The sequence below is a fragment of the Salminus brasiliensis genome, chromosome 13 (assembly GCF_030463535.1).
Source record: "Salminus brasiliensis chromosome 13, fSalBra1.hap2, whole genome shotgun sequence".
NCBI lineage: Eukaryota > Metazoa > Chordata > Actinopteri > Characiformes > Bryconidae > Salminus > Salminus brasiliensis.
The window spans coordinates 7,521,609-7,537,023 of NC_132890.1; the positions used below are offsets into that span (position 1 = coordinate 7,521,609).

At 41.7% G+C, this 15,415-nt stretch overlaps 1 protein-coding gene across 1 annotated transcript in view; it reads right to left on the reverse strand.

The window, feature by feature from the left end:
* cdh13 (cadherin 13, H-cadherin (heart)) overlaps positions 1 to 15,415 on the reverse strand; it is a 487,795-nt gene that overhangs the window by 150,365 nt on the left and 322,015 nt on the right. Inside the window, exon 7 of the mRNA XM_072694879.1 lies at positions 14,887 to 15,065. Within this exon, the coding sequence (XP_072550980.1) occupies positions 14,887 to 15,065 (179 nt within the window). The remainder of the gene's footprint in view (positions 1 to 14,886; positions 15,066 to 15,415) is intronic.

The window sequence follows — 15,415 nt, forward strand, 5'->3', positions numbered from 1 at the left end:
AGACCTTGCAAAAACACCTCACCTTTTCAACACTTCCAAGCCCAGGCCTAATCTTAAAAGACTGCCTCTGATTTCTACCCCTTCAAAAATGCAGAAACACCTAAAAAACACTTTTTAAATAATAAATGGAGAGGGATAAAGAGCCAGAGTAGAATGAGAGAGGGAAGGGCAAGCAAGAGGGCATCTGAGGCAACTACTCCGTCCTGGGCAACTACTGCGAGCAGCCGGAGCAGCGCTCAACTCCACTCACAAGTCTATTTTGCAACCAAGTGAAGCTCAATCTCCAGATGATAATGGCTGAATGAATGGGAGTTTATATACTTTATACAGCAAAGTGCCTGCGAAATAATGCAGTAATGCAATGTTATCAATTGACGCTTGCCCCCCTCCCGCTTTCAATCTATTTGCATATAGATGAAATACTATAATAACTCTGGCCCCACCTGCAGGAGTAAATATTTTGCTGTCTGTTTTGTCTAGCCATCCTGACACCCACAATGAGCTACTAATTGAAGACTGGAAAGAATCTTTATATGGCGACTGACATTCAATTACGTGGCGGAGATCAGATTAGAGGGAGGCCCAGAAAGCATGTTTGAAAAGCCCATTTTGTGTGCGAGTGCACAGCAGAGGCAGGGGCTATAATTTGAACGACTGTTTGGGGTTTGGCTGAATGCCGCTGCTGTGAGTGAAATCACTACGCTATGACCTAAGATTAATTGGATGTCTTGAGTGTGTGTGCGAAAGAGAGAGAGAACGAGAAAGAGAGAGAGAGAGAGAGAGAGAGACAGGTGCAGTATAGCGGCCTGAACGAGAGACATTTCACTTACTTTTAATACTTGGAGCATTCGAAGCAATGCTAACCGCTTCGGACACTGATCATTCTTCATAGTCAGAATCATCATCATACTATAATGCTCTCAAGCGCTGAAGCCATTGACATGGTTATTGCGTAGCTTGTAACATGGTGATGCTACACAGTGAGGATTTGCGTACTCTCGTCTAGCTCTGTATGTGATCCAGGCTAATAAGTTCTAGTCACGTCACAAATTTGGTGGCATGAAGATTTGTTCATTGCGTTCACCGAGACCAGGTGGCTTCCAGCCCGAAGGAACGCAACAGTCGAAATAAGATAAGGCACAGCTGGGTATTATCTGAAATTAGCATGGGACTTAATGTAGCTTTATTTAAAGAAACGGCCAGATTGGTTTGTCTGTCTGATCAAAATCTTCATTTTGAATTATTCAGAGTTTATCTGAACAGCACCTGCTATTATTTGTGCTATATATTTTATTATGCTAAAATAAATTAATAAATGATATGAGAAAAATTAGGCCAAATACTAACTTCATGACCGAAAATCTAGAACTGGAGGATAATCTCATCTGTAGGAAACCCTTAGGGCCAGCTAGGCCTCTGTGGAAGGCCTAACAGTTCCTGGATAATAAAAAATAATAATAAAAAAACATACATGATTTTTAGCTTCTTTTTTTTTATTGTATGTTCATTCCTGTTGTTCTTGACCTCTGCAAGTATTGTAGTAATATTGGTATCCCTGTAGATGCCTCCAGAGGCCTCCATTGTAGATTCAACACATTCAACACAATCTCTCTTAAATGTACCTGAACTCTAAGACTGCCCCTAACTCTACCCCTACAACCCAACCTTAACCATACTCTTTTCAGGTTAGGTTGAGGATTAGATTTAAGTTTTAGGTTAAGGTTAGAGTTAGAGTTAAGGTTAGGGTTTATAGGTGCTGGGTTATATATAGAAAACAGACATTAGTCATTTACATTCAACTTAGAGTTTAGTTGAATGTCAGGTGAGCATCCACGAGGCAGCTGTAATGAGTACAGAAATATGTGAGGACCATAGAAATGTTAGAAATAAAAGGATTGCAATATTAAAAACAGAAAAATGACCAGTCAGGGTTGTGATACCTGTTAGTATCTTGGTTAACATGGTCAGATTAGCTCTTCCATTGGTTAGGCCTTCAGGAGCTGGACTGAAGGCCTTATGTCAGAGCTGGAAAACATACAGCCCATGTTCCAACAATCAGTACAATAAAGGTTCCTATCCAGCCCGCCAAATAAACTGAAGGGTGATAATAACTGAGGTTCTCAACAGCGACTTCTCAACGGAAAAAACCCACCCTACCTAATCCACACTCTCACATAGCTGAAGGCCAAACAAGGAATGAGTCAAATTCCACAGCCCAACTAATCAGAAGCTCAATTTCAACTGGGGATGGGACAGCGGGTGGTCATAAAAATATCACTCAAAGCATTTTTGTCTTTGATTTTACACTAGCAAGCGTTTTCAATCCCGGAAGCTGCCCAGCAAACCGTTCTCTGGTTCTCCTTAACCCCAGTGCTCTGAGCTTCACTTTTAACAGACTGTGGAGCGGCCTGCTGCACATGTGGAAGTTATGTGGTTGCGTGATTGGTTCGTTTTGTCATGTGACTGCTTCAACTTATCCCCTGAATGGCTAGAATGGCTTCTCCTATGAAAACGGCTCCTTGTTTGCAGGTGTTCCTGCATGGTGAAATGCCTGTGACTGCAGAACAGCACTGCCCCTTACTGCTTGAGTGTTTGTATCCAGGGAAAATATGGAAAAGCAATAAAATGATGAACCTAGGTCCTACCATTTTGCATGACTGTGCAATAGATCCACGGTTTGAATGGAGTTTTATGTGAAACCAAACCAGTGATAACTAGACCCTCCCCTGAAATAAGCCCAGAATCAGTCCATGGATTTGGGCTAAGTGTGACAACAGCCCACAGTGGCACCAATAGTATGCTACTGAAACCAATAGATTTCAAGTAGAGCACTACTAAGTTTAGCAAACCTGTTTTTTTTCTATTATTTTGGCCATGTTTTAATTTGCATGCATAAACTGAATGCCTAGCTCCAATACTCCCCAGTTTCACCACTGATTCCAGTGCTATGAATTGCTTCTGAGCTTGTTGCTTGCTTCCGCCTGTGCTCTAGATTGCAGCATACCTCTCTATGTAAATTGACTGTCAACAGCCATTTTGTCTACATCTGTAGTGATGTCAGTGTTTGGCAGCCAATCATAGGATTGATTACTATCCAGCACGAAGTTTGGCAGCCAAATGGGAGATTGATTACAACCCACCAGATCCAATCAAGGCAAAGGGGATTTCTCTGCGGCAACAAGGTACTCAAATCAGGGGCAATCCATGGGTTTCACAAGATCTTATACCAACAACAGCCTGTAATGCAAACACCCCAACCACATGCTAAAGTAGTGCGTATGCTTATTTGAAACATGTAGGATCTATCCTCTGGCTGCATTTCACCTAGGGTGGAGTTTAGAAGCAAAAACAGATGATTGTTTCTCACAAATCAATTCAGAAAGCATGCATAGACTTCTAAGCCACTGCCAAAATAAAGGAAACACTTGAGAAGATGAAGGATACAAATGATGTAACAGCAGGTGCTTCAAACAGGTGCCGTTCCTGAATTAGCTAAGCTAATTACCAAGCAATTACTGCATCCGTCTGCTCAGCATCATGTATATACATACTATTATAAAGAGTTCCTAACTTGGCTGTGGTCTGTTCTGGACTAGACCCCTGTTCCACACAGGCCACTCTCTTCTCTTTCAGATATGAATGTTCGAAATCCAAAGCAGTGTGTTCCACCATCTTCATCCAAAAAACTGGACGTTTTGGAAGGTGTAGTGGAACAGAATCAGCAAGATACCATCCTGAACATCACCCACCCACAAGACAATCCATCATTGGTGTTCTGCTGGCAGTGGTGTCGTATTGCCAATAGAACAGGACTCTCTGGAACAAATAAACATGAACCTGAATCAGCACTATGCATAATGCCAGGCGTGGGCTAGAGGGATATAAAGGCCCCTAGCTTTGAGCTGTGGAGCAGTGGAAGAACTGTGTTCTCTGGAATGATGGTGCTCCAGGGATGAGTTGGGGACTACATACTGTACACTCTTTTTACCAAAGCCTGACAGAACCTGTAATCAGACTTCTAGTCTTTTGGAGTATTTCACACATTCATGAGGTTGTATGTCATTGGGCCATACAGAAAAGCCAGGCCTTCCTGTGTTGGCTGTATTGTTTGTTTGCTGTATCCAGTGATCCAGTCTACTGCGGAACATGACCCCAAGTAACTCCCACTAACAGCTCCCGTCTTCCCTATTAATATCAGATTAACCGAACTTCAAGCTACAAATTACATCAAATGTCAAAAAAATATAAGGTTCAGTTGCATCTACATGGTGCAATGCCAATATATATATATATATATATATATATATATAGAGGAGCTTATTAAAAAGAAAACACACAGGGATGTGATGGATCACACGGTAACAGTAAAACTATAATAACTGTTCTCTATTCATGGTTAATGCCTGGTTTATACTTGATGTTTTTTGGAGCTTATTAAAAAAAATCAATGGAGAAACAGTCGGAGTTTCTATTTTCACTGTGGTTAAGGATAGGTTTAGAATAAGGGTTAAGATTACATTTAGGTGTAGATTAGATGTTGGCTATGATTGGGTTTATGTGTAACACAATCACAATACATTTCACATTTTTGTAGCTTTTCCTTGGTCACTGTAACATTGGGTTTGATGAGTCGACTCTCAGTTGTGAGTTGGCTCTAAGAAGAGTCACCTGTAGTGTTGTCTTTGCCTTTGTGGGTCATTTTACAAGATATTTTTTTTTTACTAGGAGATCAGGCTGGAGCGTACATAGAGCATCTAGTCACATTTCTTCTACAATGTGTTTTTTTTATTATTTACTATTAAAACAAACTGAAGGCTGAACTAAGGCTGAATTTTGTGATTTCCTGAGGCACTGGATTACTTTCCAGAAGCTTATGAATCCAAACAAAATCACAGAAAGGTTGATTTACCTCCTTTACCTATACTTGGAGCATCGTAGAGAACGTCTAGAGAAGCGTTGTGTTACAGCCAGTGGCATTGGCAGTAAGGCGGGGATGGAGGGAAAAATGGATTTCTCAAAATATCAGCAAATCCCGGAGGCAAAAGCTGCTAAAAAGCTACATTTGAAAAGAGGATGGTTTCTTCAGAGCATGGTTTCCTCAAAAGGCCATCCACTAGTACAAAATGTGTACGGCTGGCTCTGGCATGCAGAGCAGAAACGATGAAATAATGACAGTTAGGAAAACTATGTGAAACAGACGCAGTTGTGCGCACTCTCTAACCAGGGCTTTTCTCCACCTGCAGCACCGCAGTAAAGATACAGGTGCCTAATCAGAAGAGTGGCTCTAGCCAACCTTTTAGCAGTGTGATACGCATTTTAGCAGCCTAATGAGGAGAAGAGTGTGACAGAAACATGCTGTTCTTACGGCGATTATCCCCTGCATGAAGTGTCATACATCAATTTAGTGACTGTGTGAGATCAGTAATGTGGGCTCCTGAATAAACCATTACAAAAGATAATGAATCAGTGAGCGGTGAATGTGATCAGTCTTGCAGTGGTGGAGAACTAACGAAGTACATCTATTTTGCTGCTGTACTTAAATGGCAGCTCGGAGGATGTGGGGTTTACTTGAGTGTGTTTGACTTACATACACCCTCAGAAACAGCCTTAAAAAGTTTGGTGAGGATTTTCACAGCTAAACTTTATCTGTTACCCATTTCGAGGGACAAAATAACCTTAACGAACCTCCACAGAAGGCTGTACAACAGGCCTTTTAGAGGCCAGTACAGCCTACATTCAACTCTACCACCTACACTTTTAAAAATAGAGGTGCTTCAAAGGGTTCTTCGAGTGATGGCATAGTAGAACCACTTTCGGCTACATAAAGAACCATGTTTGTAACAGAAGGAACCTTTACATCAAGCGACCTTCAATGCTCTTCGCACTTATCACACATCTCCATTACAAACTTCAAGGTTCTTCAAGGAACCGAATGGGGTTTGTTCATGGCAAGGGTGGACAACAGCGATCGGAGTCCAGCACAGTTCACTGATTCTCCTGCTCTGACAGACCTTCTAAACCTGGCAGTTAACAGGTGAGTTAAATCTGGTGTGCTCGAGCAGGACAAGCACAAAACTATGCAGGAATCCAGACCACCAGGACCAGACTTGTCCACCCCTGGTCTATGGCAAGCCTCAAAGAACCATTAAAGCATCTTTATTAGTGTATTATAATAATATTGAATATTATTACACACATTTGTGCCTCTAAAACAGCTCCGACCCATCAAGGTATTGCCTCCACAAGACCTCTGAAGGTGTCCTGTGGCATCTGGCATCAAGACGTAAGCAGCAGGTCCTTTAGGTTCTGTTAGTTGCGAGATGGAGCGTCAAAGGATCACATCAATCAATGAGCCCTGGGTGCCCATGATGATTTTGGTAGGTATGGATAACTGCATACTGGGAACACCCCTCAAGATCTACCATTTTGGAGATGCCCCGACCGTCTAGACATCTAGACATCACAAGGGCAAATTGGGTTTTTTCAAAGTGGCTCAGATTCTTATGCTTGCCCATTTTTCCTGCTTCCAACACCAAACAATCACCTTCAAGAACTGACTGTTCACCTGCTGCCTAATATGTAGATCCCACCTCTTGACGGGTATGGTATGGTAGGTCTTGTGGGGGACTCTTAATTATCTGCCACTATTAAAATCACCACTATTAACTATCTACACCATGATTAGTATATTATGATTATGATCAGAGCAGCTCAACAGTATAGATGGTTTGGTAACTTTTATCAATAATTTATAAATAGTTCTGATCAGAGGATTCTTCCTTCAGCTCTGAGGGAGATTTTCCTTGCCACTGGCACCATTGGCTGCTCACTGGGGGTCTTGGATCCTTCATGTCTTACATTATTTCTTTTTTTTCTGTGTTTTACTAAATACTAATTATGTAAAGCTGCTTCGTGACGACAACAGTTGTAAAAAGCGATACAAATAAATTTGACTTGACTTGACTTGACTTGGTGGGTACGACTGGAACCAGATAATCAATGTCATTCACTTCACCGGTCAGTGGTTTTAATGTTACGGCTGACCGGTGGACATTGCACAGAAAACACAGTAACAAACAAAGCTCTAAAGCTCTGGAAGCATCCAAGAACAGAAGAACATGCTGACAGATTGTGTTTGTGGATCTGTCTAGAGTGACAAATGAGCAGCCAGATTATTTGTCTTATTTTTGGAAGTCATTCAGATTTATGGGCTTTATCCATCATATTTCTTTGTCTGTTGGCAAGACAGCTCGGGTATTTTAGGCAGTACTTTTATACTTTAAGAGATTGAATGCAGACTGAGGATCAGAAGCATAAAAACCCTAGTGGTGCATATATCATTGCTGTTCACTGTATGGACAAAAGTATTGGGACACACATCTTAAAATGATTGTGTTTGATTCAGTCCTGTTGCCACAGGTGCATAAAATCAAGCATCTAGCAATGCAGTCTGACTTTCCACACACTAGTGAAAGAATGGGCGTGGGCTCTAAAGAGCTCGCTGAACTCCAGCGTGGTTCTGTATGTAATAGGAGCCACCGCTGCTGCAACAACGTCAGTTGGTAAAATTCCTTCCCTTGCCTCCCAGATATTCCACCTTCAGCCATGAGTGGTGTTATTAATTGAAAAGTGGAAGCGTTAAAGAACCACAGCAACTCAGTCATCAAGTGGCAGACAATGTAAAGTTTAGGGCTGCCACCTTAGGGCTGACTATTTTTCTGTTGATTATTTTGTTTATTTTTGTTAGTCAGTTGATTCATTTAAATGATTAATTTAGATTAAACAATTAATTACATGTGAAGTGCAAAACTGTAGGTTTTAACAAGAACTTCAGCAGAACAGTCCGCAGGTCAGTGTGGTATTTATACACCTTATCAAAGTGTGTGTGATCTAGCCTGTTTATGCCATGAAAGGCCAGTCCGTATACAGTCATTAGCTATGGATCTATTGGAGCTATAAGTGTTGCGCAGATGATAACGCTAGGAGCCCTCGTTCCTCATGGCAATCCTCATCAATGTGACAAGCGCGCTGTACAGTGTCTGGATGCATGCTGCCATGAGGACCTTTCTGATTTTCGCTGTCCATCACGTATAAACCAGGCATTAACCATGAATAGAGAACAGCTATGGTGGTTTCACCGTTTGAAGCGGTCCATCAGCTAGAATAGCCCCTGTGTGTTTTCTCTTCAGGTGCTTGTGTATTTGCGCGAGTGCTGCTGTGGTATGCCTTCGAAACTTTGCCCATTACAAGTCACCTTTTTGGGTCGTGCTAATTTCAGGTTCTTATACCTCCGATGCCTTGTTGGATTCCTTAACCTGTTTCACAAGCGAGTCCTTGACTACAGAGACTAATCGCAGAAGCCCTAGTCAAATTACACAGCGGGTTCACCGAGTGCTGAGAGCCGCAGAGTGCCTAAAAGTCTCCAACACCCTGCTGACTCAAGAACTGAGTTCCAAATCTGCTGGGGGACCAATTTCGTGTTAATGGGATGTCACAAAAGCTGCTGTAGGTGTAATGCATAGTTGTCCCAATACTTTTGTCCATGTAGTGCATATCTTTTACCTTCAAAATGGTAAGTTTACAGGAGAAGTGAAACCTCTTCATGTCAGTTCATGTAAAGAGATCTTGTTCCAGGTCATTTCTGGACATTTGTATTGACTGTTCTTAAAGGTGTGGTGATACGTCCAGCAGTGGTGATATGTAGATGTACGGCCCATATCTATCTCTACGTCCCACTGATACACAGTGAGTCTGAGCATTTTCAGCTTGATTTTGATTTTGACCATGATCACTGATATTTGCTTGTCATGCTTTATTTTTGTCCAATCATGAGTTTAACAGCCAATATATATATATATGACATGTCTAATCACAGTATTTGAAAGAGTCTGAGAACTACAATAGCAGTATTGCCAGTCCAAAAAAATCTGTTTTGAGCTTCATTATGTGATTAGATTCAGTCATCCCTTAATTCATTTAGTGAATATTAAACTTTTATACTTGATACATGAATAAATGCACCTTTCCAGACATCTCTGCGCTTCTGGGTGACAGAAACTTGGAATGCAGTGGCATTTTATTCACAATCGACTCTTTAAGCCAGTTTTATGGTTTTGTGATGAGATTCTGCTGGGAGCTATACATTTGTCTCCTTGAAATGAACTATAGCATCGGTAAACTCGTCATGGCTGCTTTACAAGCTTTAAATCTTAGCAATTAGACATGCAAATGAACATTTTTTTTTTAATGCCGACAAGCACTTAACTTTTATTTTGAACGCTTAATTTGATGGAAACGACATTAAAATGCCCTACATTTCTTGAGAGGAACTTTTGGTTAGAGAACTTCAGTATTAACCCATTAATGCTCACATCTAAATGCTAAAATTCCCTTAGGTTTAAAAGCAGTCTGAGCTTCCCTGTGCACAAATTGATAAGACAGTCTAAAAAGAGTTTTTTTTTTTTTTATCAAAACTGTTTCCTTACAGTTTCATCTCATTATATTTATAGACTAAGGCGCTGCCACTATGACCTGAGAATTGATGGTTTTGAAACCCAGGTCATGCTGCCTGCCATCAGCAGCCGGAGCCTGAGAGAGCACAATTAGCCTTGCTCTCTTCGGGTGGGTAGATTATCGGCATGTTTTTTTTCTGAGGTAGAATAACAGTAAATAGGCTTGTAAAGCATTTTTTACATTTTTCACCCCAACCAAAGTCACACACCCACTATTTATACATCAAACAACAACGTAAAATACTGAATAATATTTTAGCACCATTACGGTTAAGGCTAGGATTAAGATTTGGGTTGAGGGCAGGGGCTAAGGTTTGTATTAGCATTAGAATAGAAGGTAAAGTTTTATTAACCACTTAAAATAAATCTTACATGTTTACATCATGTACATAATAACATAATACAATAAATATATAACTGTAAATCATTTAGGATCCTGTCGTATACTAAGCAGACATGAACTGGTAAGCTTTTTGAGCATTTTCTACAACCAAGAAATAACAACACAGTGATCTTTGTATTATGCTTTTTGTATGGAAGAACTGTGGATACAGAATATGAAAAATATGTTACTTGTGCTGTGAACACTGACCACAGATGCTTTCCCTAGATGAGCAAAGTAATGGTATTCTGTCAGATACAGAAGAAAGGGTCAGTGAATGCAGCCAGGCCAGTGTGTTCTGCTAACTTCAGTGGAGAATATAAACGATCTAGTGATGTGGAAAGCTTTGGCAGGAGTTCTATTCAATTAATCACGGCTGCTGAGGAACATCAGGAGGCAGAGGCTTTAAACACTCACATCAAACACATCATTACTCATGCATGCTGTTCTGAAAGACAGCAAAGAGAGCACACACACCTGACCCATCCTGCACGTGCACCGGGGTAACTAGACGTATGTGAGTGCATGCAGTACGTGTTCATATTCACTAAAACGTGCTGCTCTCCACCAGTTTTTTTTCCACTGCAGGCTTGTTATTCAGTCATTTATCTTGGGTTTATTTAATACTCTTGAATTATTTAACACATATTACCCTAATATGATCAGTTGTGTAGCCATAGCACTGAGAAATTGAAGTGTGGACCCACAGAAAGCCATTAAATATCCATTTTTATCATTTTCCCTTTTTCCTGTACTTTATTTTGAACACAAGGTCCATTCTAGACATTTGTGTTGTTCTTTGGACCAAAAGCAGTTAATAAAAAGTCAAATTTAAAGATCCATTCCTGGATCCTGAAACTAAACCGCCTTTCTGACTGATATAGACTATATATTTAAAGGGATCCAGACAGTTAGTGAGTGAATTCAACTGCTTCACAGGGGCACTCATGTGTAATCGCACATCCATAGCTTGCATAATCCCCATTGAGAAGTATTGCCTAAGGTCACCCTGCCCAGTGACACAAGATATACAGAGTAACCCCACCCTCCAAACATTAAGCATCTTAATTCTCAGCAGTGATGAAGCTCCACACAGTACCCTTGGTGGATGATCTGTAGGGGCGTTTTTGACCCAGAACTAAAACTAATCATCCAACATCAGTAGGCTACCTGATCTCGCTAATGACCTAATTTTGTGGTTGAATGCAATAAAAAGCCTGTACAGTAATGCTCCATCATGTAGTGTAAGGCCTTCCCAGAAGAGTAGAGGCTAGATGTTGGACGAGGACATTAGGTGGGTACCCTGTATTGCACCTTATCTAAAAATAAATAAATAAATAAATATCATCACAAATGCCCCTCAAGGTCATCCCATAGGTATTGGATCAAGCTTCATCACTTCAGAGAATACGTGCCTTGCTCAAGGGCACCTCAGCCATCAAGGGGAGGAGAAATCACTGTGTCTTCACTCCACTCACTCCACCCCCCACTACTTGCTGGCCCAGGGCATCACACCCACCAGCACTTTCTGCTTCTCTAACCTTTAGGCCACAGATACCCAATAATGTTTAAAGCACATGTCAACTTAAATTGAAGAAAATTAACTTACATGACATCTACAGTTCAAGGTTTAGGGAGATAAACAAATCTGTTAGAACACACACCCAGAGTCATGGGCAGCAACCTCAAAACCTGGCGAGCAATTTTGGGATCAAGTTCCTTTCTCAAGGTCACCTCAGCTGTTTACCTGACGGTCCAAGGAATCAAACTAGCAACCTTCTAAAACCTTCTGGTACAAGAAAAGTACTGTCCCTTTACTTCCCACACCCCCACAGCCTGCCTGACCAGGGGATCAAACCAGGAACCTTTGGGTACCAAGCCCACTTCTAGCCTTTAGGCCAAAACTGCTCAATAATGTTTATGTGCCACAACAAATGTCAACTTATGTAAAATGAAAAAATACTTTAGTTATATGACTCTGCATGATTTAAGGTCTAGGGAGATACAAAAAGCTGTTAGAACACCCACCCAGAGCCATGGGTAGTGACCTCATCACCTGGGAAGCAGTTTTGGGGTTAGGTCCCTTGCTAAAGGTCACCTCATAAGTGAATTTTGAGGGAGGAGAAAGCACTTATCCTTCACTCCCCTCTTCCCCACTACCTGCTGATCCAGGGCATCGAACCAGTAACCCTCAGGTGCTAAGCCAACTTCACTAAACTTTAGACCACAACTGCCCAATAATGTTTACATGCTACAACCAATGTCAATGTAATAAAAGTCAGGAACATTCACTTACATTATATTTTTGGGTTAGGTGCCTTGTTCAAGGTCACCCTTAGTGTTCCTTCACTGCCCTCACCCCCCACTACCATCCACTGCAGGGTTTGAAACCAGCCACCTTCTGGTACCAAGTTAGGCCACAGCAGGCCACACATAATGTTTACATACTACAGCACATTTCAACTTAATAAAAGTGAAAATTCAGTTATCCACAACGTACAGTTTAAAGAAATACACTAATCTGTAAGAACACACACCCACAGCCATGGGTAGTGACCACACCACCCAGCGAGCAATTTTGGGGTTAGGTGCCTTGCTCAAGGGCACCTCAGCCATGAAGGCTGTAAGTAAGAGAAAACACTATTCCTTCACTTCTTTCACAATTTACTTGCCAGTCCAGGGCATTGAACCAGCGACCTTCTGGTGCCAAGTCCACCTTTACATGGCACAACAAACATCACTTCCTTATTAAAAGTGAGAAAACTTCAGTTCTATTCTATGAACAAATTGCGGTTTATAAAGGCAGGAAAAGGCAAATCTGAAAAGCAAAGGCGCTGATAGATCATAAAATGAGCTGAGCACGTCCCTCCACAGCGTTTCTGTATGTATGTGTGTGTGTGTTTATTCCCACTCACAAGATTTGATTTAGTATCCTCACTCCAGACGTCCAGACTTTCCTCTGACAGCTCTTTGATGACTGATATGAATGCAACTTTGCAGATGCTGTAATAACTCTCAACAGCGTGTGACATTAGCTGGCAGAAATGACACTCCTCTTTTGAGGCAGACTTTCTGGGGCGAACAAAACATATTCCCAGGAAACGCAGATCTCGACAAAATTTGATGCCCTGGACAATGAGGGTGCGGAGGGGAATTCAGTGTGGAAAAAATGGATTTTCCAATTTTGTCTGAATTTGCTGTCAGTGAAGGTGATGAAGCAGCCTTAAAATACACAGGAGGTGTAATCTCAAATGTGACCGCAGCATTTAAAAAGGTCAGCCACTCTGAAAGCTTGGAAGTGCTGCAGTCCTGCCAACTAAGGTCGAACCACACCTGCTGTTTAATGGTGTTAACTCACACGTTGAATGCCTGCACACATATACATAATCGCACCTGTCTCCAGTCAACACACCTGACGCCACCTTGAACACAGCACGTGGAGCACCTGCCACACGTTACACACATGAGCGCTGGTCTGAAGCGGAACTACAGAATACATAAAGCTCCAGTAGAACACCAGGGAACCATGCATGTCCATCTAATGGTCCTCCAGTGCAGAGTTTTCCAGGCACATGTCTGCTATTTTGCTGTATTTCCCTTTCACAGAAAGCTTGTGCTTCCACAGGGTGTTCAGATTGTCTCCAGCCATGACATCTTTGCCTAGACATCTGATAGACAAGATGCTCCAGCAGAACCATGTATGCCCACCTAAAGCTCCACCAGAGTGGAGTCTACCAGGCCTCTGTGATTCTGGCTTGTAGACCATCAAACAGACACTATGTATATACATTCAGGGTCCTCAATGTTCATTTCCAGTTGATGAGCATTGACATGTTTATCTCATGAAAGTTGTTCGCTGTTCCAGCTGACGGGTTTTCTGCTGGCCTTGTCGGACACAGCCGATACTGGTGGCTAAGTGTGTATAACCTCAATTAAACCATGCTCTAAGTGTCTGACAACAGCTAATATTCCTCTTCCAGCAGCGGGCCGAATTGATGTTCCTGCATTCGTCACCCCACTGAAAAAGCAATCATACTGTTGTCTCGCGCTGGTTAGGAGACGGCAAAGCGCTGCCTGCAGTCTCTCATTAGCATTCGCCACTAACACCACTCAACCTTCTGCACCCCCGACCCCCCAATTCTCCTCCATACCTAGTTCTGCGGTCTACACACACCCATAGTGATAGCTCCTATAAAGCCTCTGCTTTAAAAGGCATCTTAAGAGTAGATAATACAATAATAATAAATTTTAAAAAACGCTCCACAGCAGCATCTATAGCGCCTGAAACACACACTCCTAGAAATGCATGCGCCAAAATGGGTTCTTTGGAGCGATGCCAAAAAGGAACCTTTTAAAGGTGGTCTGCATTAAGAATCAGCTTCCATTGAAAATCCATATGGTTGATTAGGGAACCAAAAAAAAGTGGTTCTTCTAAGTCATCACTCCTTTCATGCACCATTTTAGTACCTTTACTTTTAAGTGTACGCAAGTAGGTGGAAGCTGAAGGCCTAGACTTTTACAAATAAAGGTGCTATAAAGGGTTCTTCAACCTTGTGAATCCTAGTTTTACTATTCAGCTATCAATCCCATTGCAAAAATCGTTAGTGACTAATTGGATTATTAGGGATGGTATATTTTATGGTGTCCCACAATGTTCTATTTTAGGGCCTATAAAGTTATTGTTAAATTTGACAGTAATGTAGTAATGAGTGAAGGTGTGGGTCTACGTACAAGGTGAGAGGTGGTTAAACAATGCATAGAGGAACCACTTTTGTAAAAGAGATGTGAGTGTGTGTATGTGTGTGTGTGAACCTTTCAAAAGTAAAAACAAAGTGGGTGTAAAGTTTCTTTTCCAGTTTCAAAGGTCATTAAAATAAGGATCTTCTGTTGCATGGCTTAAAGAACCCCTTGCAGCAACTTTATTTTCATGAGTGTTTCATATGTTGCCATGTAATCCAAGGAACAAGCAGGCAAACAAGCACAAGCACGTACCTCTCTGTCCAGCAGGGAGGGTGAGATCACAGTGACGATGTCGCCTCTTTCCGGGTCAATGTAGAACATGTTTGGTGAGGGCTTCTCGGGTGATTGCCTCAAAATAATGTAGCGCAGAACAGCGTTGTCTGTGTTCGGATCGTCAGCGTCGAAAGCAGTCATCGTCATCACTGTGGTACCTAGAACAAAGCATGACCAGTTCTAAAGTTAGCACACACATACAATATCTAGGAAATCGCTACACACAGAACTTTGCAAATGGCAAGAAAAAAAGCTGATTAACACAAGAAAAAATCTATACATTTAAGAAGCTGTTTTTCTGAGCAGACTCTCACATCTCGTCCCCCAGTTTTCTAGATATCAGCACTGTTCTAACTCCAGAATGTTCAATCCGAGTCACTCAGATTTCCGTCTGACCGTATAGTTTCCTTGTACTAGCAGCTTTTTGACTGAATGAATGAATGGGGTGCAAATGTTTGTGCACCCAACCAACCACCTGCAGTACCGAAGCAACCACCTAGCAACCCCA